This window comes from Cygnus olor, chromosome 25 (genome assembly GCF_009769625.2).
Source record: "Cygnus olor isolate bCygOlo1 chromosome 25, bCygOlo1.pri.v2, whole genome shotgun sequence".
NCBI lineage: Eukaryota > Metazoa > Chordata > Aves > Anseriformes > Anatidae > Cygnus > Cygnus olor.
In genome coordinates this window covers 2,104,326-2,130,706 of record NC_049193.1, presented here as the reverse complement: position 1 = coordinate 2,130,706, position 26,381 = coordinate 2,104,326, and the positions used below count along the sequence as shown (strand labels likewise).

Sequence of the window (26,381 nt, the reverse complement as noted above, 5' to 3'; positions counted from 1 at the left end):
AGAGGCGTGGTGTGCAGGACAAGCACTTTGGGGTGATTTGGGGGCTTCATGGGGGCTCCTGGGGTCACCATTCCTCTTCCCAGTCCAGGGGGGGCTGCCAGTCCTGCTTCAGCTCCAGGACATGGCTGTCAAGTTGGGGGACACCTCAGCAGCAGCAGCCCCGTTTTCAGCCTTGTTCCCTGGCCCTGACTTTTCTAGGTTTGCAGATTTTTCACCTCTCAATGTCAAATTTCTGTCCTCTCTGCTTTCCCGAGGAGGTAATTAGCAAGCAGGCATAATAGCGATTTAATAAGTGTGTCAAATTAGAGAGCCACTCGTGGTGTACGGCATGCTGTGCCTTTGGAGGAGCCCTTCCACAAGGTAGGGATGTGCCAGGCTGCTTTTTATGGGGAAATACAGAGCAACCTGCTCGCTGGGCACAACCCCGCGTGGGTTCACTCTCGGCAGCGTGCGGGGCGGGAGGTGGTGGGGCCGGGGCAGGGACCCAGCGTGACCCCACTGTGTGAATCCACGCCGGGTGCTGACAGCAGGGCAACCACAGAGGGGATTTGGAGGGGGAGCAACTTTGCAATAATTGGGGTTGGTGTTTCTGGAGGGAATGGGGAGCTGGGGCTCCGGGATCGTGCCCCCCAGCAGTCTCAAGGGGAGCGCGCCCAGCTCCGAGGGTGGATTATTTGCGAAGTTCCATTAATGCTCATGAGGCACAACACGTTTCGGGGCTGAAAACTCCCGGGGCAGGATGAGTTCGTATTTAGGCAGGGGATGAGTCAAAAGGATTTACAGGAAGCCGGCAGCCACCTGCACCCCAGGGTGCTCGTGTGCCCGGTGCCTTGCTGCAGTGCTCGGCGCGGGCACGGTGCCGGCGAGCAGAGCATGGAGAGCCGCGGGGGCTGCCAGCATCCAGCTGCGGTCCAGCACCTGCCTGCCGGTCCTCAGCAGCGGAAAGGATGCTCAGTTCATCCTTACAAATGTTTATCTTCCTAAAGGTTCAGGCAAACCCTCTCTTTGGCGAGGAAGGCGGTGGTGTGGGCGCTTGGGAACTGTTGGCAGGCTGTGGAATTTCCTCCTCCTGGTGGGCACCGAGAGGCAATTTCCTACCGCCCCCCGACACCCAGACCAAAGGAGCTTTTTCTTCTCGTGCTGGCTGCAAGGAGCCCGGTTTCCCTGCGGTCCGGGCTGTTAAGCACCACGAGAAAAGCAGGCAGGGAGGATGAGGGATGCTGCGTGCTCGGGGCTTAGGGACGGGATGGAGCTGTGATCCCAAGGGGCGGGGGGGGGAAGGCGGCTGGGGAGAGGCTCAGGCTTGCGGCACATCGCTGCCTGCATCACTCATCACTACACCCACGGAGCCTGTTTTGGGCTGTGGATGGAGCAGAGGGGTCCCAGAGGTGGGGTGATCCCCCTGGGGGGGCACGGGCTGCCCCGCTGAGCCCTGCAGCCTGGTGTGCAGGGGGAGGACAGAGCCGCAGGGTTCGGGGGGGGGGGCACAGACAGGGGCTGGGTTGTGGGGGTCCCTCCCGAGCGGCCGAGCACAGGGAAGCGTTGTGTGCCCGCGAGCGAGCGGGGAAGGGGACAAAGGAGCCTCTGTGGAGGATTTGGCCTCTCTCTGCCTGCTCCAGCCCTCGGCAGCTGCTTTGCTCGGGTGTAAATAAATAAGTAAATAGCAGCAAACCCTGCGGAGCTGGGGGGCACAGGTCTTGGCTGTGATCATCCCCCTCCAGGCATCACCAGCTCCATCCCACTGTGGGACCATGCTCGGGCACCCCACGGTCCCGCTCCCGTTGCCGAGAAGGGTGTCAGCTCCTCTGCCCTTTTTCACATGCTGACAAGGTGCTGGAAAAGTGAGGGGTTTTTTAAAACACAAAACAAATAAAATTAGGTCTTCTGGTAAGGGATTAAATGAGTGCCCTCGGCTGTATTTATAGAAAGTTCAAAAGTAAATCTGTTTGCAGACTGAATAAATATTTTGCTCAGGCAGGCGAGATTTTCAGTTCATCTGTCTCGCAAAGCCTCGAGTGAGAGGGGAATTGATTTTCTTCAGCTTGAACAAGGCAAGCAACCCTTGAAACCAGATAGATAGCGAAGTCCCATTATCGGTTCAAATGGGGAAGCAGCTGGGAAATCATTTAAGGGAAAGTGAAAATGGAGCCGCTTTAGGGAGCAGCCCAAATCCCAGCGCCGGGCACGGCTCCGCTCGGGCATCGCTGCTGCACGGGGCACCGCCAAAGGTTGTCCCTGCACCGTGCTCACCCTTGTCTTTAGGCTGTTTGGTAGCAGAATCCCAGCTCTAACAGCTTGCTAATTCAAGCACCTGGTGTTTGCAGCCCTGGGTTACTGCTAAGACAAGAGCTTAGCGCTGAGCTCTCGATAAAAGTCACCGCGGGGCAGCTCCAGCGTGACACCGACCTCCTGGGCTGCCCCGTCCTGCCTGGGACTGGGGCTGTCCCGCTGCCCTCCGCGTCATAAAAAATAAAAGGGAGGATTGTGGAAAAGAAAAACACCGCAAAGCCTTTGGCAGTGCTCTCCGCTCTCTTTTGGAGGAGCCTGTTTTCCAAGGGCGGACCATGTGAGATGAATATTTGCCTTGAAAAACTGCCTCGGCACCACCCAGGCCGCCTGCAAATGCAGCCGAGCATGGGGCAGCCCCGGCATCACTCCACGCTCATCTTCTATCACCTTTTGTCCCCAGCATCGTCCTGCTGTGCCCCAGGCACCTTTCCAAGGTCATGGCCAGTGAGGGGGAGCCTGGGAAGTGGCCAAGGTGGGAGCAGTGACTTCCAGGGGATGGCACTGGGATGGGTGCAGGACACGGGGCAGGTTACAGCCGGAGAGGCTGGGAGCAGCGGCTGCGCCTAGCCAGGGTTTGCAACGCGAGTTCCGTCCATGGGGGGCTAAAAAAAGCCGTGAGATGAGCAAAATGATCCGCTGAGTCACTGATCGCTCGCTTGCCCGCTGCTTTAGTCACCCACTTCCCTAAACCGGTGTGGGGTTTGGTGCTGAGGGGGCACAAACTGGATCGTGAGCGCGTTAAATTGCTGTGGCCGAAAAAACAAAGTGCTGCTGCTGCACGTGCGGCTGCTGGCACCAGATGGATCACCGGAGGTGCTCAATTAGCGGTGGCTCTCTAATAAAACCGTTGATTAATACCGGTGGAAGTGCTGCGGAGTGGCAGGTGCTCTGCGCCGAGATGCTCTCCCGTCCCTGGCATCGCAGCTCCTGCTTTTTGGGTGTCCCTGGGGACAGGAGCCGCCGTGCCCCACGCAGGGCTCGGTGGCGGTGGAGGAGGCAGGTCCCAGCCTCCTGCTCCTTGGGGGAAATCCCTGAATCCTTCCAGCAGAAATTCTGCCTGGAGAGCCTGGATTCGCCACGCCGCTTTCTCATGCACCTGACCTGGAAATAGCGTGAAAGGGATGAGTTGGGGTTGGAAAACAGGCCCCCGGCACCGGTCCCTGCCATGGCTCTGTGGAAAGCCCCGTTCCTTGCTCACCCCCTGGTCTGGGTGCCTGGGGACCACAGCATGATTTGTCTCGGAGCATCCTGGTGAGGGGACGGCATTGATTGCTCAGGTCCTGGCGAGGGGACAGAGGTGATTGCTCAGGCCCCATCGGTAGCTGCAGAGGCAGAGGGACCGATGCAGGTGGGTGCTGGCACCGGGGGGGCCGTGCTGGCCGCCTGGGCAGGCTCTGCCACAGCTCTGCTGCTCCGCTGCTGCTGCTCAGCCTCCCCGCCTCGCCCGGCCTCCCTGCCTCCCCCCACGCGCCCCGCACGAAGAGCCCTTTTAGCCGAGTAACCCCGCCGTGCCGAAGCCAAGCGCTCGTGAAAGGGCCTGTCTTCGAGCAGGAAAGAGCCATAAAGGGCCTATTTATGTAGCTGGCTCCTTGCAATGTTTTCAGACACGGCCCTCGCATGTTTTCATAACAACAACGCCTCCACCTCCCGCCAGCTGCCAGCAGAGCCCAGTCCAGCCTCCACCGAGCCCGGCCTCCGTCCTCCGCCTGCGTCCCCGGCGGCCCTGAGTGGCCGCGGTCGGTGCCGGGGCATCACCGTGCCCGCGGGCATCTCGGTGCTGCTCCAGCTGTGCTTTATTTCAGCCAGCAGCTGGCCAGCATCATCAGGCAGCAGCAGGGTGCTCGTGCTGGGGGTGAAATAGGGAGCCCTGCTCCCATCCTCGTGCACAGCTCTGTTTGGGATTGTGCACCGGGGCTGGGGGATCTCTGGGGTTCCTGGTCCCAGGTGCAGTTTGCACACCCCTGCCTTGGCTGCCTCCTCACGTTGCCCACCCATGAACATGCTCAGACCCTTGTCAAGGGTGGGCAGTGGGGTCTGGCACCCCGATGTCCTGGGATGTGGCCTTGCCAGAGCCTCTGCCCAGTCCCCTTGCCGGCGTGTCCCCCAGCAACACACTGATGGGCGGTGATAACGGCAGGAGGAGCCTTCCAGCCCCCAGTGCTGCAGCGGAGCCCCCTGTGAGCCTCCACCCCTGTGTCCAGCCCTGCTGGCCCCTCTGGATTGTGCCCCATCGGGTGATGCTAAGGCAGCTGCTGCGATGACGCCGTTACCAGTGCTGGTGATGTGATGTGTGCCGGGAGGTGGCTGCACGGTGGAGCAGGGAGGAGCTGGGTCCCCATCTGCTGAGCGCTGGCGTGCAGGAGGGAGCCATCGCCCAGCAAAAAAACCCAAAATGAGTGAATATCTGGAGGCATCAGAGAGGGTGACAGGTTATGGACCTGCCCTGCCTCCCTCGCCCCGCAGAACCAGCGCTGTGGCGCGTACGGCGCACGGCTACGCGCGCTCGGTGCCGGCTGCCTGCAGCCACGTGTTTGCCATGGCAGGGAGACAAGCGACTTTTCACAAACCATTTGCAAATTCTTTTTAAACAGGAAAGCTGGCCCACTAGAGGTCCTTAAATAACGTTAATGGTGCTGTCCAAATAAATATCAGAGCCGCCACCTGCCAGCCGACACGCATTTCCTTCTGGTCCTCTCGGAGCAAAGGTTTCTCCATTTAATTGGGCACGCACGCTTCTCTCCTGACACTGACGACCTCTGCCTGCTCGAAGGATGCTCACAGTGCCCAGAGGGGGCTCCTGCAGCTTTCAGAGCTGCTGTAAGAACCAAGGGAGTGAGCAACAGCAGCTTCCAGGAGCTGCATTTGTTTGGAAATAACCAAAGAAAGCCAAAGCAGCGTGCAGAGAGGAGCTGCTTAATTCGGGCCACGCTTATCGCTGACAGTAAACCCCAGCTCTACGATTCTTTTCCTTCTGTCCTCTAGCCAGAGAGTCATGTATAACTTCATTAGCCCATATCCAGGAGACGCTGAAAGATATGGACAATTAATTATCATCTGTCCTCTTTCATTCCCTGCCTGTCAGTGATGGCTTTCCAGTAGTGCGAAGACAAGTCCGTGCCGAAAGCTAAGAGGAGCCGAGGCAAGAGGCCAGGGCGATGAAGGTGTTCCTCTCTTCTGGTGCAGGGGTGGAGGAACACGGCCCCTGCTCAGAGGGAAATTTGGGTGATGGAGCAGCCTGCCTGGCCCTGCCAGGGCACTGAAATCGGTTCTGGGATGTGTTTTGATGAGCACCTCGAAATAATATCACTGATTCAGGGTGTCCAGCAGCCGGGAGGCACTGCCCAGGGGATTGCTTTTATTTGTCTGCATTTTGGCTGCAGCTCCTCCTGCTCGTGCCTCCTGAATCGGGGAGGTTTCTGTGGCCCTGGCCCTGGCCGGAGAGCAGAGCCCTGTTTGCAGCCTCCTTTGGAGCAAAACTGCTTTTTAAAGAGGCCATGATGAAGCAGCTGCACTGCCCTAATTTGCCGATGGCTGATGTCCTAGAAATACGGTCGGAGACACAGAGGTAACATCAGGACTCGGGAGTGCAAATGTCCCACGTGAGGGGGGCTGAGGCTGGCCGGGAACAGAGGCAGGGGGCCATGGAGCCAGGGGGCAATGCCAGTGCACCGTGCTCGTCCCCCCCCTGCCCTCCTTCTGGCTGCAAGGTGAGCTCTCAGAGGCCGTGACACGATTAAATGGAAGCCGGTGGCAACTAGTTGGAAGAATGGGAGGAGAGAGCCTCCTGAACGCCAGCTCCCACATGGGAAAAAGCCCCTCTGGATGCCCACATCAGCTTCAGGTCGTCCCTACTGCAGACCCCAAGACAAAAATGTGCAGCACAGAGAGAGATGTTGGTTTCAGCATTTGCTGAAGGGCCTTTAAAGCTTTAACCCCTTTTAGGCTGCCCATATTTTAGCTAGAAGTGACAGCCACACGCAGCCCTGTCGTTGAATTGCCCCGTGCTCCTGGTCGCTGCTGACCTGTTCTCGCAGGTAAATGTTGACCGAGGGGGTGCTGCGGGGCCCTGGCACCCCAAAATCACCACGGGGCTCCCACTGAGCCAGCACCACAGCCGGGCATGGGGCCGGTACTCCCTGACCCCCACGGGTGACAGCTGCGAGCCCTGCGGGTTCCTGCCCCTACCCCCCTCAGCTCCCGGTTACTAATTGCCCCGCAGAAAGCATTCCTCACAAGTTTCCTTCATAAGAAACAGTAAGCACAGACTTTGATTTCGCTCTCCTTTGCCTTTCTTCCTCTCTTTTAAATTTTTTTTCCCTTTCTACCCCGAATGAAGAAACCCTTTTGATCACGCCGGGTTCAGGCTCCGTAACGAGCATCCCTGTTTGTGTTGGGGGGCTGTCAGCCTGATAACATGACAAGGCGTCTCCTCTCCGTCTCACACACAATGAATTATTTCTTCCACTATCTCTTTGTACTGTCTCTGGGATAAATTACCGCTTCCAGGATTAGCAGATGGGCTTGTCAACCAGCAAAGCATCCTTAAACCCTTAGATTATACGCTGCCCAGCGTGAAGCGCTGGCCGCTGCGGCTTGACCGAGGCTGAAGGAAAGTGGTTGTGCGGGGAATTGTCAGGCGGGCTTGAAAGCAAATTGCTTTGCCAATTTATTTTCTTTCTTGTGTGTGAACATGTTTTTCTTAAAGGGATGCTGTCACATTAAATACGGAACTGCCAACCGCCGGCATTAAAAAATCATGGGGCGTCCCATTTTCCTTCCTCCCACTCGAAATTCTAAAAAAAAAACAATAAATTTGGGGTTCTTTTCATTTGTCATCTAGAGAGCTAAAGAGGCTTTTTCAAGTTTTTCCTGGCAGTCGGGAGCTTTGGAAACTTCAGAGTCATCACCGACACTGCAGATCTGGGCCAGATGGTGCCAAGGAAAATGAGCAGTGGGGCAGCCCTTTGGGCTCTGCTTTAACCAAAATCGGGCTTTCTCTCCCAGCCCTTTCTCTCCAGAAGTTCATGTTTTTGGCAGGCAGCTCTCACAGGGTCGGGAGACCAGTCACGGTGGGAAAGCACTCAGGGAGTGTTTAGTTCCCTCTGAAATTGATGGGGCTGAAACACGTGCTTGCATGCAAATTTTCCCAAAATTTGTACTTTTGTATTGATGCTCGTCACCATTAAGCCTGGACTCTGTTATGCATGCTGCGACTGATGCAGGGTGCTGTACCCCAGCCTTTACCTTTCCAGGCACTTTTTTAGGGAAGCTAACGAGAGCAGTTTTCTTACTTTGTGACAAAACCTTCATTTTTAGCAGTTACCCAGAAGGATACAGAAGAACCTGGGGAAGAAAATTGGGCGTTTGTCAGAACCCAGCAGCTCCGGGGTACCTCTTTTAGCACATATCCAAGAGAGCTGTTTGAAAACAGCTTGGATTTTTGGCAGGTGCTCGGTGATTTCTCCTTCCCTGTGCTGTGCCCAATCCCCACGTCAGTGGCTGCAGGTGCTGGGGTTGGGGCTGTAACCTCAGCAGCCCCAGCTGGGTCGTGTTGGCCAGGGCCATAAGAAGGGCAGGGGAGGAGGCCTTGGGCTTTTCTAAGTTGGGTGCTTTGCTCATGGATTTAACACTGCAGGTAGAGTCTGCTTTGCCCCCTGCCATGAAGCTCTGGTAGGTCCTGATGTGCTCCTTTGTTTTGGGGGTCAGGTCTGGGGAGATTTTGCTTTGGCTTTAGTGGCGTTTGGTGCTGCTCCCTCTTGAGTTTAAGCTCTTGTGTGTGTAAACCTGGGACGTGGGGAGGTACTGGTGTTGTAATCCTGTCCTGGGGGTTAAAAAATACCCAATCCAGGGTCATGAAAGGTTTGGAGAAGGAAGAAGCAGTGCAAAGTCTTGTGCTACTGTTAACTTTTGAATAAATATTGCTTTAACAGCTGGCTCACGGTCAGCAGCATTGGGCTTATTTGCTGCATGCCCCACGAGGCTGAGCGCCCCACGGGTGCCCTGGAGCCGCCCCCAGAAGGTTGGGTGTTTGGTGACTTTTGGTCTAATAAAGCACCGGGCTTACTTTGATGGGGTGACTCAAAACACTGCATGGATTTAAACGGATCCCCTTGCAAATATCTTTACTTGATACCGCTGCAATGGCTGGATTTCAAATGTCACTTACTTAGCACTATGAAATAATTAATTCAGGTTGTGTTACAGGAGCCTGCAGGAGCTCAGACTTAAATTGGAGAGCTCCTGTGTTAGCAGATATACACAAACATGCCTAAAAGCCAGTTTCTGGCCCCAAAATATTGCAACCTAAGTGCAGGCGAGAGGGGGCACAAGCCCAGCAGGACAGGCTCAGCACGTGGGTCACTGTGCTTGCTGTAATTCGAGGCCTCCGAGCTTTGCTTTGCTTCTTTAAGTGGCTCCGGCACAAAAAATAGCTGTAACAATCTGGGTTCGGCTCCGCTGAGTGAGCAGCATTAGCTGCTGCTCTTCCTGAGCAGAGACTTTTAAAGTTTAATGTGATAATCTTGTCCCGAGTCCTTCAAATGTGGTAAGTCGCGTCCTCCTGGACCCTGCGGGAGCGGGCGCAAGGCAGCGCTGCGGCCTCGGACCCATCCCTTGGGATAGCCCTTATCTGAAGTTTTTCAGGATAATGAGCTTCTGGGGGGGGTCAGGGAGGAGCTGGGTGGTTAGTCCTGGAGCAGAGTGGGGGGGGGAGGATGTGGGGGGGCCTCTTGGGACCACGCGTGGCCAAAGCTGTGCCACGTGCGTTGCTGCCTGGTGGCTCCTGGCTCTGCGTGCCCGCTGGCGCTGTGCCTGGAGGAGATGCTGCTATTGCACAAGCGGTGCCTGGGTTTGATTTCAGGGGGATTTGGAAAAAAAAAAAATATTAATAATAATAAAAAAAAAGTAGAGACTAGGAAGAGCCAGTGAGGAGCGGCTCAGCCAAAACTTGCGCCACGGCTGCATCGGGTTGCACTCCCTGCTCTATTTTAAGAGGCAAACAGCCCGGTGGCAGCGGGGAGCAGCCGGAGCCGTCGTCTACCAGCCCCCCGGACTGGGGCATCGCTCTTTTGGCAGGAGGTGATTGATGGTGTGCTGGCCTGCGTGCAGGGGGTGGCACGGCTGCCTGCTCCCCAAAGCTTGCTTGAGCCACGTGTTTTAGCCCTGTCCTGGCGTGACACAGCTTATCGGTGCCCTGCGCTGCTCCTGCTCGCAGCTGGCTGGCTTCGTGGTGCTGCAAGCCCTGGAGCTGCTGGTCTGGGTCCTCAGGTGGCTTTTTGCCCTTGTTGTGTTCTGGCATGGTGCTGGGGGGCCATGGTTTTCCTGGGGGGACCGGGACCTTGGGTCCTGCTTGGCCATCCTGCTCTGTCCCCTGGAGTCCTGCTGGGAGGGCTGAGTCAGTCTGCTAAATTAAGGCTTGGGAATTTTGGGTGGAAGCGCGACAGGGGCTGGAGAAGGACCTTTGACAGCAGCCCCAGCACAGCAGGGTTCACACACTTGCTGAGTCCCTGCGATTTAAGCACGTACTTGAGCGGAGCAGGACAAAAATGATTTATGGTGTAGATGTCCTCCACAGCACCAAGCATGGTGTGCCGCCTCACTGGTGGCATTGGGGTGTTGGGGTGCCAAAACCACCGCAGTGTGCATGGCCTTGCTGGTGTGGGGGCTTCTCTGATAGCGGGACCCTCAGCTCCTGTGGCTCTGCCCCAGTCTGTGCTGGTCGCAAGAAACCTGAAGGATTTTGTGATCTTGAAAGTCCTGTGCCAGGAATTCCTCGGCCAGGAGAGCAGCAGCCGGGCGGGATGATGAATCGCGCTCTCCTCGATCTTTCCTCTCCTGCTGCTCTCTTACGCTGTGCTAACAGTTACAGCTAAACCCCTGGGGACAAAATGTCAGGCTCTTGGTGTGCATTTACTTTTTTTTTTTTTCCCTCTGCTGATGGAAGCACAGGGTGGGTCACCTCTGTGATCTGCAGCAAGCATGGGCGAGCCCCGTGGTCCCCTGCCCGTAACCCAGCCAAGGTGCTGCATTCACAAGAGCCATGTGCTCACTGGACATGGAGAGCAAGTCATTTGTTTTAAAAACATGTGCTTTCCCTGCCCTACTGCTGCTGCACCTTGTATCTCGTCACCCCGCTGCTCTTCCCTTTTTGTCCCTGGTGATGCTGATTAACCACCTTGCTACAGACACAGAGCACCAAGCTACAGGATTGCAGGACCCTTGTGTAGGAAGTCAGACACGTTCTTAGTGTTTTGTTTTCTGGGACTTCTGGGCGCTTCTGCGATGCTGCTGCAGAACAGATGTGTTCTTTCCTGCCCGGTGTACCCTCGGTTCGGGCTGTGACTGTCCTCATTTGAGATGCGCTGACTCAGAGAACGCGCCGAGTTAATGACGCTGATGTGCAAATGAGAGGACGGGCACAACCGTGTTGTCCTCTGCGTGCTGGCGGTGCTGCGGGATGTCCTGTGCCCTTCAGTGCATGGGAATGGGGCAGAGGCTGTTGGGGTGGGAGGCAGCCTGGGCACCCTGCGGGGGGCTCAGACCGCAATGTGGTGGTGGTCGGTGGGGGAGCCCCCACCTGCTCCGCTCCCTGTGCTGGCAGCCAGCCCTGGGCTCAAAGTAATCCTTGCTTTGAGGAGTGATGGTTTATGTGCTGATCCCAAAATGTGCCTCGCCCCAGCATTAGCAGAACATATGCTGGGGCTGTGGGGAGGGCGGGGGGGCTGGTTTTATGTGGTGTTATGAAATGCTGAGCACAAGGCAGGCACAGACAGGGCTCTCTGAAATCTGTGGTCTGACCTCAGCTGCTCCATCTTAGCCCAGGACACCAGAGCATCTCCTGCTGTCCCTGCAGCTCTGCTGGGACATCTCCATCTTCCCAGCAGGCAGGACCCCATGTCCCTAGGGCTGGCTGCCCTCGCAACCCTCCCCCTGAGCCTGGCACCCCTCTGCGAAGCCACCTGGGGCATTTTCTGGGTCTGACCTTCGAGGAAGCTTCCCCATCTCCTCATTCACGAGTAGAGCTGATGTCAGGTGCCCTCGCCCTGCTCTTGGCTCAAGGTAACTCCTACAGTCACAGCAGGTGCCAACTGGCAGGAGGCTCCCCCGCGTGACGCTTGGGGCTCCAGCAAAAGCTTGCTGAGAAGCGAGCGCCGAGCTCCCAATATTCGCCCGGGCTCTGGTGCGGAGGCTGCTGATGAGAGCTGATTTAGTGGCGATCGAACCGCGCTTGAAGTGCTCCTTGAAACCTGAGCCAGGAGTTGGAGGCTCTGCCGGCGGCGTAGGGGCGGCTGCGCTGCCCAAGCACACGGCAGAGGCTGGACTGCGGGCGGCCGAGCTCCAGCTTCATCCAGGTAAGAGCTCGTGCTGCTGGGGCAGGACAGCAGGGATCACTGCCTTGCCCTGAGCTTTGATGGAGCAGCTGGGAGTCCCTTGGTGCTGCTGGCAAAAGCTGCACCAGAAGCAGAGAGGTCGCAGGGGAGAGCGGGGCTCCAAGCCTGATCCCACTGCTGGCGACTTCATGCACTCAAACCTATTTTAATGGGGGCGTGCTCAGAGCTGTAAGGATGGCTTTAAGTAGGAAAGCATGAACAGAAGTAGAAATGAGATGGAGTGATTTCAGCCCTGCTGGGGTAAGAGTGTTTTTCTGGCTTTTCTGCAGATCTTGGCAAATATGAGCAGGGCCACTGCAAAAAGGCTGTTGCTTGGGGTGGCGGGTTAGCTGGGTTTTGTGACAGCTGCTGGTGGTGACTTTCATGCTAATTGTTCTATTTCTGTTGCTTTTATTCAATATTATATGCCCTCGTGCACAAATAAAGGAAGCAGATTCAAAGTTATGAAATTATGTGAACTCAAACAAGATTACTATTTTTCTAATTTCTTACTCTTAGCAAATTCACTCAAACTTCTGGTTAAGGCTGTCCTGGTTTGGCATTACTAGATGGAGTGGGTCTTCAGCACTGTTGATGTGCTCAAAATCTGTGGTAGATGCAGTTTTATTGGGGTTGAGGTTCTGGCCGTGTGTGGGGTTGGTTGTGTTCAGGCCCAGCAGAACAGAAAACAGCCGTGGGATGCAGTAAATGCAGGAAGGGGCCCCATGCTGCCTGCCAGGGTGGTGGGTGCTTGGGTGCTGGATGGGGGCCCCTGGGGATAAACCTGGGCAGGCACTTGGGTTTCATCAACACGAATTTCTGTCTAGGCTGTGTTTTCTGCTGGGGACAGCTTGGTGAGAGCAGTCCTCAACCACTCAGAGTATCAGAGCAGAGACAAAGGACCAAATGCCCATTGAATCCATGCTCCTGTCAGTATTTCAGCCTGGCCTAAATATTCAGTGCCTTACCTCAACCCATGTAGATGCTTTTCTGCACGTAAGGCCTGTTCTGTGTACTAAAACCCAGCTATTTTGGAGGTTTTAGGGGGCCCCAGCATGAGGGGTGGGTGGTGCAACATCTCTGCCATGTCCCCCGGGCTCCAGCTCCTCAACTACAGGCTGGGAGTGCATAAATGTGTCAGCACATTGCAGGTGCCTGCTGGCACTGCCTTTGATTCCCCTGCGTCCTGCTGGGGGAAGGGGGCTGCTCTTTACTGTGAGCTGCTCAGCAGGAGAAATTCAGCCCTGCCTGCACCTTGGTGTGTCCTGGCATCCTGAGGTATGTGCACATGTGCCCATGCATGCAAGGCAACTGCTGTGTGTTAGCACGGACGCCGCTTTCCAGTGCCTGGGTGGGAATTTAAGTTTTTGGAAGAATTTGGTTCCTGTTCGGGAGCATGTCCCAGCACGGGGCTGCTTCAAAACCTGGCACTGGCTGCGCAGATCAGCCAATGGTGTCCCCAAAGAGGGACAACTGAGGCTGCAACCCCCAACTGAGGGTGCAAGGATGAGAGATTTTCCTAGGGGAATCATTGGCAGCAGCCAGCACAACAGGGTACAGAGGATGAGGGGTGTAACACTGCCTGCTCCAGCTGTTCATCTCCATACATTTCACCCATCATTAAATCCCAAGTCAGTACATCTGGGGTTGGCTTGCTCTGAGGTGTGGTGGCAACTCCCTGGGAGTGGGGTCATGGAGCAGGGCGATTTAACCCCTGGCTGTCATGTGTGGGTAGATCAAGGCGTTGGGAATTGAGTTGTAAATTAGGCTTGGTGGTAGGTGGATGCCCAGAGCTGAGATTGGGGTGAGAGAAGTGCCCTGCACGTCTTTAACCCTGGGTTATTTTTGCTGGGTGAGGCAGAGGTGAGCCCTCCAAGCTGCCCCAGTCGCTGGGGGCACTCTTCAATGCTTTCTGCTCACAGCCCTAGGTGAGCCTGGAAATGCTTAAAAACGTTCTGCTCCTTGGTAGCTGGGTTATCACTCTGCATCCTAAGGATAGGGCAAAACCAGCCCTGAGGTGTTCAGCTGCGGGTCCCCAAGGGGCTGAAATGAATTTGGGTTGTGGCATCAGTGTAACTGGTGCCAGGGATGCAGTGTCCCTGGAGCAGCACCAGCTGTGCCCTGCCCCAATCCAAATGCATCTGGGCTTGCTCTTGGGTGGTGAAATCGTTGGTGGTGGGACTGTGAACTGTGTGGGGCCAAACTGGGTGGTCAGTGGCTGCAAAATGTCTGGAGTGCGTGGAATTACACGTTCCTAGCCAGGCACAGCTTTGCTCTCTCACTTTCCTTTCACCCACACCAATGCACTTCGGAAGGGAGGCAAGTCCTGCGCCGCCTATAAAACAGCACTTATTTCGGGTATTTAATGCATGGATTTTAAATCTTACCCAACATTTGTCACCGCTTTACAGCCTTTTGCAGCCCATGTTTATGGTGCTATTAAAAAAGAGGGAGAGACCTGGGGTTATGGACTATGATACAGGAGCATAAAACTGACCTTAAGATTAAAAAACCGGCTGCATGGAGTTGTATGCTGGGGCTGGAGGGATGAGGTTGGGTTGCTGTGACTCAACGGGAGATGAGGGGACTGTTGTCCCCAAATCAATATATTAGCTTGGACTGCAATCAATAATAAAATTAAAAATAATAAAATAGATTTTTAGGGGAAACTCCGTTGAGCTGGGAGAATGGGGAGCTGCAAGATCAGGCTGGTGGCTGGGTGTGCATGGGATGCTCAGGGTCTGGAGGAACAAGGGTTTGGTGTGGCTGGGGGCTTGCCGTGCCCCCCAGGAGTACAGAACCAGCCTGGAAACCTCTCACGGTGGGAGGAGAAGCCCTTTGAGGCAGCACCCGCTGCTGCGGTGACACCTAAGCTGCTCTGACCTTCTTTGATTTCAGAGAGATTTGGACATCTGTCAGGGAGCGTTTCGCACCCGTCAGGAGCCCCTCTCCCTAAGTGGAGGCTCTGAGCACAGGTCAGTAAATTGCAGACAGGAGGAGGCATCCCGGCTTCTGGAGGTCTTGGTGATGCTGGTGGCCGCGGGATCATTCTGCTCCCCGTGGGCAGTTTAAAGCTGGGCAGAGGTGGGCGAGTGGCAGCTTGGTCCATGAGGAGGCCCCCCCAAAAAGATGAGGCCGCTTGTGGTCCTCCGTGGAGAGGCTGGAAGTGCTGCCCCAGCAGCTCTGTAGGGTTGGGGTGGTGGAGCTGGGGCGTGGGGACCCTGGGTTTGGCTCAGAGTCCCTCTGGGGTTGCTTTCATAGGAGGGAAACTGAGGCACGGTGACTCAATCATCACCGTGCCTCAGTTTCCCCCCTTTGAAAGCGACCCCTTCTCATGCGGGGGCACCACTGGAACAAAAACCGACACAGGAGAGAGGCAGGATGAGGGCTGGGGGGGGGGGGGTTATCAGTACCCCAGCCCCACATTAAGGCTATGCTGAGGGGTGCTGGGTGCCTCCAGAGCGTCTGCGGTGCTCTGCTGATAAGGAGAAATCCTTCTCAAAGGAGCTGTCAGTCATGGAGACCGGCTCCTCTGCACACACACAGGGCTGGCAAGCCCCAGACAGCAAAATTTCAGGTCCTGACACCTGAGAAGCAGAAGAGGCCCCGAAGGCCGAGGAGAAATTAAGTGAATGAGATGGGCATGCAGGCGATTAGGGCAGAGCTTTTAAATACTGCAACGGGAGATGGCCTGGGGAGCCTTGGTCTGATCAGAGCAGCAGCAGCTCCTTTTTATAAGACGGGGGGATTTTGGGGATACTTTGCCCGTATAATGTTCCAATTTTAGCTGTGCGTCCCTGGGTGTGATTGCATTATAAATACCCATGGAGGGGAACGTGCCAGGTGCACCCAAGGACCTGCCTTTGCCCCTGGGTGTCCTGCTGTGTCCCCAAGGCCCTGTTTCACGTTCCTGGTGCTGATCATCTCCCCGACCTGCTCTCGGGCTGCTCTGCTGGTGGTGTTTTCTGGTAAGGGCCCTCCCCAGGGTCCCCACGGGGTCCCCTGCCCCTCCAGGTGCTATCGACTGCTGTGGGTTTTGGGGAGCGTCCGTAAATGAGGTGTTTTGGTTGAATGGGGCAGCTCGTGCTGCAAGGAGGCTCAGCTCAGTCGGAGTCCTGGAGGCTTAATTTAAAAGCATCAAGTGTTTTATGTTAAACATTAGGTTGTTTTAAATATTATCCATGTCTTCTTGAGCCTTTCAGGGCCAGACTATGTTTTTCACTCATCTCCAAACCAGGGGGTGTACATTTTCTTTCATTTTCATTGCGAGGTGAAGCTGGAGCTTCAGGAAAAATCCTAAAGGCTTGAGAGAAAAAAATCCAGAGTTCACAGGTCCCAAGCAGCTGCACAGGGACCTCAGACACCTAGATTCTTCTGCCAAGAACTAGATTTACTTACTTTTAATGTAAAGCTCCTTTTACGCTCTGCTTAGCATATTTTTAGCTGGCGAAGCAGGAGTTTAAGGATGTATTGGTGACACTTTTGGCTAATCATGGCATGACTTAGGTGGATCAGGACTTCGGGTGGTGGCTGGGCTGTGCTGCTGCCCTGAGCCCAGCTGGAGCACACTGCCAGGTTCCTGGTCCAGCTCTGCACCCAAACCCTTGTCCGAGAAGCTCATCCGAGGTGACCTGAGCTCCTGCAGCAGGGCTGTGGGGTTTGGGGCTCAGTTCCAGTCTGTGCCCACGGAGGATGGGTGGCGGGATGGGGTGCACAGCCATGCACCCATGGGAGGGACGGCGAGCCGCTCTTCTTCCATCACTGCAGCTCCCAGCCCCTCTGCGTGCTGCCTCTCTCCCTTTGCTCGTTTTTTGTCCTTTTTGACCGTATCAGAGGTGGGGGGAAAAAAAGGCAGAGCGGCTGCGCCATCGTGGGGCTGCTGGCAGGAGCTGCATTGCCCAGACCGCCCGGCTCAGCTCCGGGTCTGCGCCCCGGGGGTTTTTCACCCAGCCTCGGGGTTTGGTCGCTTGAATTGCTCTTGTGTGGTCTTCATGCAGCGAAATCTGCTTGGTGCATGCACCTTCCTCCAGGGGTGGGTGGCTGTGCCAGGTGCCTGTGCCAAAATTGTGCGCTCTGCATGAGAGGGGACTTTTGGGCACCTGGGCTCTCTGAGCCCTAAAGAGCTGCTTGGCAGTAAGGCAGGGATGCTCCTTGGAGCACTGAAATCCCGGAGGGATATTTTGGGGAAGAAAAAGCAAAAATTAGGAAGCTTTAAGCCACTGGGAGCAGTTGCTGGGAGGAAGCTTTCCAGGCTGCTGCCACACCAAGCCATGGTGGTGGCAGCGGCATTTCAGGCTGCCCATTGCCTCTGCTCCTCACCTCTAATCCCCGAGGGGTGCACAGGTCACCTGCTGAGTGCATCCCATGGGTGCCAGCCACGTTGCTGCACAATGAGACCTTGGGGTCTGTCTCATGGACCCTGAGCACCCCTGTCCCTGCTTGTGGCCCCTTGGGGTGGCTCGGTGCTGGCGCAGCGTGCCCGCCTGTGCTTGTAAGGGGCAGCTGCCTGCTCCGAGGCGGTAACAGGATCGCAGGGCTTGGGTGACCTTTGCGCCTCCTCCAGGCTCTGTGCTGGGTGTCCCAGTGGTTCCTGCTCCAGGGTCACTCCCCTGGAGCAACAGGGGGCTGTGGGGACTGTCCCCAGCTGACCCCTGGGGCTGTGGGTAGCTCTTCCCTGCGCTGTCCCTGCATGCAGCTGGGGCTTGAGCTGCTGATGCTAATCCACCCTATGTGCCCGGGACAGGCACCTGCTTCATGTGGGTGAGGAAATGCTCGAGGGGACAGCGCCTGTGGCTGAGACGGGCTGTGGGACACCAGCACACGGCTCCCTCCAGCTGAATTTCTTGCCTGCAATGGGTTGGTTTCATCCCAGCTCTGCCTATAGATAAGTTACAGCGCTGTTTGGGAGCGAACGAGAAAGGTCTTAGCTGGTGTGAGGAGCTTCTGCTGGTGCTAGAAATTCGGAAGTCCCTGCCCCAACGCTGTCCTCCTAGGAACGATGCTCCTTGTCATCTTGCCTAATGCAATTCCTTGTAGAGGTGCAAACACTTCTTCCAGCTCAGTATCTGGGCAGCCTGGGCACCACGCAGGAGTGGGACCGGAGCTGGGTTTCTCCACCTCACCTGGCTCCTCTTCTGGCCTGTCTGTCCTGATGGCAGCTCTGTCCTTCCTCCCGCAGGCATGAAGCGACCCCTGAGCCCGTCCCACAGCCCTGAGAACGGTTTGCGGCTGGTGGAGCCGGCCAGCGGCCAGCCCGAGCAGCGCCTGAAGCGGGAGAAGAAGCAGCAGTCGTTCACGCTCTGCGAGGTCTGCAACATCCAGCTCAACTCGGCTGCGCAGGCGCAGATCCACTACAACGGCAAGTCCCACCAGAAGCGCCTCAAGCAGCTCAACAAGGGGAAGATGCCGGCGGCCCAAGGTAGGAGCTCGGGCTGACGTTGCCCAAAGGCTGCCCTTGCTCTGGGACAGCTGCTCCTGTGGGTTTGGAGTGCCAGATCTGTGGGATGTTCCTGTGGGATGTTCGGGAACGCAGTGTTGTGGCCTCAGTGGCTGTTGCTTGCTGGTGTCCCTGAGCTCCAGGGGCTTCCTGGCTCTGCTGTCACCACCAGTCTTTGAGTGGTTTTGTGGCAGTTGGGTCTGAGAACCCACACTGGCTGTGCTGGATGGATGGACGGACAGACAGACAGGCGTGGGTCCTGTCCATGTGCTGCTTGCTGGTGCCCTGTGTCATCAGGAGCATCTTCTAGGGTTTTCTAAGATAACTTTTTGTCTGTGAGGCTGGTGCAGTTGGTGGCTTCTGGATTTCTCATGGCTTGCCATTGGGGTGGGTGATGTGATGGCCTCTGGGGCATCTGGCTTCCAGGTGCCACCTTGTCCTTGCAGCCCCCTGCCGTGCACTTCTCCTGTAACTGTGCCAGGTTTGGCTGCCATTCGCTCAAAAAGCTTCTTAGATTTTGGTGCTGAGGGTTAAGGGTAGATTTCTCAAAAGCTCTGTGACATGATGTCCACAGCAAATGGTTCTGTTCTGGTTTGGGGCAAGGGATCGCTGGTTCTTGTGCAGCCCCAGGGAAGGCTGCATGGGGACGGCTCCCATGTGTGTGCACAGGGGAGTGCACTGGCATGATTCCCCCCAGTTTCTCTCTTTGGGTGGGGGAGCTCCTGTTTGTTACCTAATTATTATAAATTAATGGCTGATGGGAGAAGAGTCCAACATCTTCCCCGCAGACAGGCTCAGCACCTGCTTGGTGTCTGCAACTCGAGGAGGTGCGGAGTTGCATATTACGAGCTGCCAGCCTGCAACCCAGGGGAAGGAGCATCTCTTCTGGTGGCTGGACAAATATTCTCTTAAAGAAAAATAAAATGATCCCTACCACACTGAATCCAACTACCTAAGCCTCTGTTTTCCTGCCTGCTCTTTTTCCCCAAAATTCTGGTGATGACCATTTTAAAGCTGTTTGAATTTATTTCCCTAGGGCGAAAAAGGGACGTGCAAAAAGGAACTGGTGACACTGCTGGGGCAGCCAAGGGGCTGCATGGTTATGGCACAGGGACATGGGCAGGTGCTGTGCCGCTGGGCTCAGCGCATCTCGAGTGCAGGATGGGAGCTCGTGCAAGGATAAGGACTCATTCGCCCTCTGTGCCATCTGTTGGCGTTTACCTGACCTGGTCTCGCTACAGCTGATTGCTGGAGGTTTTTTTTTTCCTGCATAAAAGCAGCAAAACGTGCCAATGAATGTCACCCTGCAGTAAGGATTGTTGGAGTTTGAGGGTTTGCATGTATTATACAACAAACCAAAGGAAGTTGTCCTTGAGGCCAGACAAAGCTGGGGCTGGTCCAGCGGTGCCAAGAGCCTGGGGCAGGGCTGGTGCATCCCGGGGCTCCCATCGATGTTTGGGGATTGGCGGCACAGCGGCTGCCCCATGGCACAGCCCGCTCAGGTGACTGTCCTCCTTTCCTTACATTCTAATTACAGGGCGGATTAATGAGCTGGGGTCTCTTCAGTAGCTAATTGGTGCATTTACATGGAGTGAGGGTGTGTGAATGTGGCAAGAGGTTGAGGGAATGGGGAAAGGAAAGGGCAGGGATGTGCTGGGCTCCTGTAAAATCGTGTCCCACAGCTCAACCTTGCACTCTGTGCCTCTGCTGTGGTTCTGCTGCTCGCGTGGGGTTCTCTCTCAATATCCCTCAAGGAGCTGCTGCTCCAAAAAGCAGTAAACACTTGTGAGTTCAGCCCTATTTTCCTGCCAGGAAGCGGTTGTTTAATAACACTCAAGGTGTTGGCAAATAAACATGCAATGCTTTTGCAAACACAAACCTGCAAACAGTGGGTTCCAGGGTAAGACTTGTTGCTGGCAGCTGGGGCAGGAGGATGCTCAACCCCAGCAAACTACGGGGGGTGCGAGGGGTCCCGGCTGTGGGGCTCTGTTCTTGGCAGACCCCAAGGGAACAGCCTGTAGAAATACTTGTTCCTGCTCTTGCTAAAGACCACGCAGGCCAGAGCCATAAATTCCTAGCATGGCAGCTGTCATCTGTATGCCAAACCCTGTTCTCCCCAGTGGTAGTTTTGTTTGAGCGAGGCCCGGGATATGCAAAGGAGCTGCTCTGTTTATCATCGTTTACTGACAGATGGAAATATGGCCTGCTATTTTAATGGGAACAGGGCTCATAAATTCCAGCCTGCAGCTTCCAGATTCTCCCCCCCAGACCTGATTGTGGCCTCGATGGGAGGCTGCCCATTGATGCGGTTCCCACCGAGCCAAAGAATCTCGGCGTGTGCTCTTCGTGGGTTTGCATCGTCCCTGACCTCCTGCATAGCCTTGGCCTTGGCTCCAGCAGCAGTCACAGCCCTCTGGGGCTTTGCTGTGCTGTCAGCCACACGTGCGCTTCCCTTTGGCATTCGAAGTGAAGTCTGTTTTTTGCTAGTGCAGGGGAGGTGCAGACAGCATCTCCTCCTTGTGCCGCCCTGTCCCCACTGGGCTTTGCCGTGGTGCAGCCTGCTCATCCGGAGCTGACCTTCTCCCCCACGCTGTTGTTTAAAAATGTCACTTCCAGCTTTGTCACCGGCAACCTTTCCCAGCCTCCTGAAGCGTAGGCCCACGAGGGCACGTGGCTGTGAATGACAAATTGGGGCTGGGACCCAGCTGCATGATGCCCACGTCCCCTCTGTCACTCACTGGCACAGTGGGTGCTTGGTGCCACACCACCCCATGTCATCCCCACTGGGAGAGGGACCCATCCCCAAAATCCAGCTCTTTTTCTGCCTTACACCAGTGAGGACCAGTGCTGGAAACCCCCCCCCCGGCATGCACTTCACCAGGCTGTATCAAGGGCTCAGAGCGTGTTTGCAGCTGGTGGTTTTCTTGGGTTAACCCCTGTGCTGGGGGGGTCCTGCCTGGGTCTGTACCCCTGTGCTGGGGGGGTCCTGCCCAGGTACATCGCCCTCCTTGGAGCCCTCCAGCAGTGCCTCTGGGTGACAGCAGACATTGCCCCGTCCTGGCACTGAGCTGCTGCCCGAGGAGAGGGCAGGCTGCCGGTGTCAGAGCCTGAGCAGCTCCGGGAGGAGAAGGGGTGGTCGTTAAAGGCTTCAGATTAAATGATATAATTGAGTTAGACAAAGGCAGAATATTCCTCTGAGCTGGAATCTCCATCTCACGCTGACATCTACAGCTACATCAAAGGCAGCTCTTACAGACACTGAGATCTTCCCTGCTCCCCCTCCGGCTTCTGTGATCAGTGATTTCTGCAAAGGCTGTAATCGCTCACAGCTCAGGGAGCAAAGCTGGGGAGGAGCTTAGCTGGCAAACAGATGCAATAATCAGTATCATTACAATTTATTAGCTCTATGCTAGGAAGACCCCCAACTTAAAACAAATTATTGTTCATTAGGCGTTTTCTTGCAAAGCAAATTGTGTTCTGTTGTCTTGTGTTGAATGGCTGCGCAGGCAGCAATTAGATACCGGGTGTCCACAGATGAAGGGTGTTTTCGTGTTGCAGATGCCAGTTCAAATCCAACTGGGTCAAGAGTGATTTAATTACTGCTTGGGATTTTCAAGGGTGTCCAAGTTAGCTCGGTTTGCTCCTACTGTTCTTGTGCTCCCCCAAAGAGGAGCCAGAGCCTGTCACTCTGGGTGTTGTACAAGCAAAACGTGCATTTCTCCACCCAAATGGCTGCAACCAGCCTCCAACGTGCTTTTGTGGCAGTGTTGGGCTGCTCTTCTGAGCCCAGCACCGAGGCTGGATGGGCAGGGTCAGGCCAAAACACTGGGAGGAGGCTGTGCCCTGGTGCCAATCCATGTCACGAGCTCTTCCCCTGCTCCATGCGCCCAAAGCGGGGGCTGCCCGGTGCCTTCCCCCCAGAGCTTGCTTTGGATCTCCCTTGGGTGCCTTTTTCTCCCCAGCTTCAGCAGCGTGGCAGTGAGATAACTTCCTTACGAAGCAAAAGGATTCAGGTTTCCCCAATTAGCTGCTGCCACATCTGTCTGCGCGCGTTTGCAGAGCAGGAAGGTTGGAGATGCGCAGGGAAATCGCTGTGACAGCTGCAGCATCGCCCTGGCTCTGCAGCAGAGGGGAAGGCTGTCAGGATTGGGGGGGGGGGACATGGAGACTGTGGAGGGGTTGGGGTCGTCTGGTGGGGGGGGGGGGGGGCAGATTCAGTGTTGTACAATCTAGTGCTAGGTTAATTCCTGGATTTTGGAAGGTGCAGGTGGGCTCGGCATCCTGTCTGTGTGCTGGCGAGAAGCCTCCTCTGCAAAAGGCTCCGTGGAGACCCAGGGCTGCGGGTCACGGTGCATGAGGGCTGGTTTATCCAGCCCAGAGCCATACTGGCACAACGTCACACTGCAGGAAGGAAAAAAAAAAACAGGAAGGGTCAGGGGGGTGCTGTGCCTTTGAGCGAAGGGTGGCGTGTCTGCCTGTCACTTAAGTCTTTGCTGGTGTGAAGCAAGCTGGGCTGTGCCAGCAAATGAAGGGTCCCTGCAGCTTTTGCATTGAATGAATAGGACGGGTTTGCAGCCCTGCTTTTTGCAGGACTGGAATAATCCTGTCGGTAGACGGGTCCTGAAAACCATCCTGAACTCCATCTGGAAAAGCAGTCCCCTGGCATGGCAAGCAGGGCGAGGGGGGAGCTCGGGGGTCTGACCTTGAGCAGGCAGGCTGCTGTTGCTGCCATCCTGCTCTGGCACCCAAAATCTCAAAAGGTCAGCTGCAGGGAGCATTTCCTCCCCGCCTTCTCCCTGCTATCGGATCTCTTCAGCTGTTAATTACCAAGAAAATGGGTGCCAACCTAGTGTGTCTTTTTTTATTTTGTTATGTCTAGAATCCCCTAATTGCCTTTATTAAACAGGGCGACGCTCTGTGCTGCTTTGCCAGCAATACAATCTAAAGTATTGATTTAAACAATGCACAAACGTGCAGGATTAGAGCCTAATTGGGGAAGCTTTGCTTCATTTGCTGCTCAGGCTGCGTTTTTAAGAGCTATAAGATGAGCTGACCAGACCTTGGGCACGGTGCTGGTGGTGACGGGTGATGTGGGATGAAGATCCAGCTCCCAAAGTGATGAACCCATGTGAGTGAGGGCATGGCTTTTCTCAGGAACCCTTTAGAGATGGGTTTGGCTATAAAGGGGTAAGGACTGATGGCAGCAAGAAGTTTTGTTTTTTTTTTACTTCTCTGCCTGCACCGTTGCTCTGTTCCCCAGCAGCACCATGTGCAAGGACATTGTGCAATGAGGGCAGCATCATGGGACAGGCTTTGTAGGGAGGTACCCAGCTTCCCTGGCCAGTTTGTTTTAATTTTTCGCTGGGAGAATCCACCCGTGGCTGGCAGCTGCACCAGGGATGCTGCAGAGGGTACAAGCAGCCTCTCCGCCTTTCTCCTGAATTCCTGCGGTCGTTTTGCTGCTTTCCCGCTTTGGGGACTTTTCGGAGAAATTTGGCAGGGAAAACAAAGGGTACAGCTGGCCCCTGAGACATGCTCGCGGCGCTCGCTCGCCTGGCACGGCCGAGTGGGCCTGTGATTATAACGTCAGCTGACGGGATTAGCTACAGAGAGCAGGGTGAAAGGAACAGTCGGGAGCCCGACGGAGCGGCGGGGAAGGGCGAGCGCTCCCCGTTGATGTTCCTCCTCCAGCTTGGGCTCGCTGCACCACCTCTGCAGTGCTGGTGGCGGGAGGGCTCTCCTGCTTTTACCCCAAGCCTCTTTGTATTGATATTTATTTAATCTTCATCCAAACCTTTTTCCTCTGGGTGCTTTGGAAGATTTTCAGCGGTGGTGCTGGGTGGCACCCAGGCTGGGCTCCGCTCGCAGCAGCGTGGCTGGAGGCTGCTTTCTGTGCTCCTGCCCTCCAACCCCAGGCTTTAATCAGGCTTCTCCTTCCTGCTCCCTAAATAACCACTGTTAGCCATGTTAGCAGCCATGTTCACTCCTGGAAACACTTGCAACTTGCACGTGGGAAGCGGGACCCATTCCCCATCCCCAGAAGGAGCAGTGCAGGGCGCTGGGAGCTGAGCGTGGATTCACGCAGGGCATCAGCATCACCCGAACATCGCAGCAGCAGCCCTGGGTACCCACCCTGTGCCTTAAAGTGTCTTTAATATTCAGCTCTGGCAGCTGCTATGTCTGCTGGCGTGCCCGATCGATGGTTTCGTGGCAAAACAGTAGCAAGGTTCATGTTTTAGGCTTCTGTAAATGCAGTGAAGGGCAAACATACGGAGCCCTGTTCAGTTGGCCTCAGCTGCTCCCTTCAGCTGCGTGCAAAGATGACTAAAAATAGCATTTTAGATCAGATTGGAATAACCTGGGATCTCAGTGGGGGAAAAATCTCTCACTGTTTTTGCATCTTGGAGATGCTTGCTGGGATCAAAGGTCACTTGAAGATGTGGGGTTGTGTAGTTGTGGGTTTTCCTTTTGTCTACTTGTTTTTCGATTTCTGCCCTCCTGCTGGGGCTGTCCCTTGGGATTCTTGGTGACACCAAACCCTGCTTGGGTCCAGGGCTGCACAAAGATCTGGTGAGGGCATGGAGGCGCTGCCAGAGCTTGGAGGATGAGTTCTGTCCTGTTCCATGGTCTCAATATCAGAAAAAGCCATTTCACGTGGGGGCAGCACCCTGCCCTGCTGGGGTAGGGGGCAAATGATGCCCTAGAAGTGCTCTGGGGACGTGTCTGCTCCAGGAAAGGTGGAACAGGGCTGCAGCAGGAGGCTCTACAAGTCTGAGCCCTCCTTTTAGCGTGGCTAGCCTCGTGCTAGTTATCTGGGGAAAACCGTACTCTTAAATCCTCGGGAAATACCCCATTAGCTCTCTGCCACACACCCCCCCTATCGAAAAGCCCTGCCATTCATCTTATTGGGGCTTAATAACTGCCTCAATTAATCTCTGGTTTTATTGAGTCGAACTTCAAATACAAAATAAATTGATTAGCTGTTAATTTTTGCTGGAAGGATTTTCTAGATGCGGCACTTGCCATGTCGGGGCATGCCCCTCGCTCTGCGTGCTCGTTTCCGACCAGAGGCTGCAGGGATTTTTTTTCCCAGATGACACATTTCTTTTTTTTCTAAAGAAAAAAGCTTCTTAAAATTTAAACTCTTGGCCAAAAAAAAAAAAAGAAAATATTATGCAGAGAAGCTACCAGGCTCTGCTTATGCAAGTGCAGCTGCAAGCAGGCTGTCGCGTGGTGCTCGGGAGCAGGGAGGAGGTCGGAGACCCCCCAGCAGCGGGGGCACAAGGGGGGCCGCGGCAGCTGCTCCAGCTGCCCCCGAGGGAGGCTTTTGCCTTAAAAAGAGACCAGAGCGGCTGGGTGCGTGCGTGACTTGGGGATGAGTCGCAACCCCGAAGATGATAAACTAAGATAAAGGCTCGAGGATTACATTAAGATGCATTCTCCATGACTCACAGCCCGAATTCCTACCTGACGTAAATATTTAGGCGAGCTCTCCTTGTTGGGGGCTGCTGGGTCAGTGTGGGAGGGTTGGCAGCCTCCTGTGCAATGTGGGTGAGTGACCGGGGGGCACAGCGAGGTCTTTGGGATGCTGAGGGAGGCAGCAGCACTCCTAATTTGCACGGGGCACCAGTGGGATGAGCCGGCAGCAGAGGTTTAGCAGTGCTGGGTATAGAGGATGCCACTGGCACTGGTGATTTTTTTTTTCTAAAAAGTCAGGAGGAAATTGCCTCGTGTTATTTTTGAGCACTCTATTTTGTGAGCCCGTTGTCCTTAATCTTGGATTTTGCTGTAATTTTCTTCCATTTGGTTTGCTGTTGAATTGCAACAATGGCATTTTATGGCCACTTAGCTCAGGGATGTGTCATGCGTGGTCTTAATTAGAAGTGGATTAAGAGTGGTGGGGAGCAGGCGGTCACGGAGCACTTCAGCTCCCCGCGCAGCATCAGCTCAGCAGACTTGGGAGAGGGAAGCCAGGGATTTATTTCAAGCGAGGAAAATAGTAACTGCACAGCAAAGCACGAGCACATCACAGCCAGCACATCACAACACCAAGAGATGCACAAGTCCCAAAGGGCAGCAGTGGGGGACGGGGGATCAAGTCCTGGGGGTGCCTTGTCTGGGGTCCCAGGGAACAGAGCTGGGAGCTTGGCACTTCCCATCCTGAGCTTCTCTGTGCCCCGTCTCAATGCGTGTGCACATGCGTGTGTCAGGCTCCAGAAGAAAAGAGTGGAGAAAGCGCACATCAAAAATAATAATAATAAAACCTAAAAATAGGGAGGGGGGAGACA

The 26,381-nt window shown here is 55.3% G+C and overlaps 2 protein-coding genes across 4 annotated transcripts in view; both read left to right on the top strand.

Annotated features, from left to right (window-relative positions):
- Positions 1–1,504, top strand: part of KAT2A (lysine acetyltransferase 2A) — a 36,022-nt gene extending 34,518 nt beyond the window's left edge. Inside the window, exon 21 of the mRNA XM_040536638.1 lies at positions 1,495–1,504. The gene's annotated coding sequence lies outside the window, so the exon portion shown is untranslated. The remainder of the gene's footprint in view (positions 1–1,494) is intronic.
- The window catches only part of ZNF385C (zinc finger protein 385C), a 76,273-nt gene that overhangs the window by 7,289 nt on the left and 42,603 nt on the right, over positions 1–26,381 (top strand). For 2 of the 3 annotated variants that reach the window (XM_040536787.1, XM_040536786.1), the window contains exon 2: positions 17,836–18,075. In XM_040536787.1, coding sequence (XP_040392721.1) covers positions 17,836–18,075 — 240 coding nt within the window. Of the gene's footprint in view, positions 1–7,883; positions 7,960–17,835; positions 18,076–26,381 lie in introns of those variants that run through there. The other variant, XM_040536788.1, reaches the window with a different exon arrangement.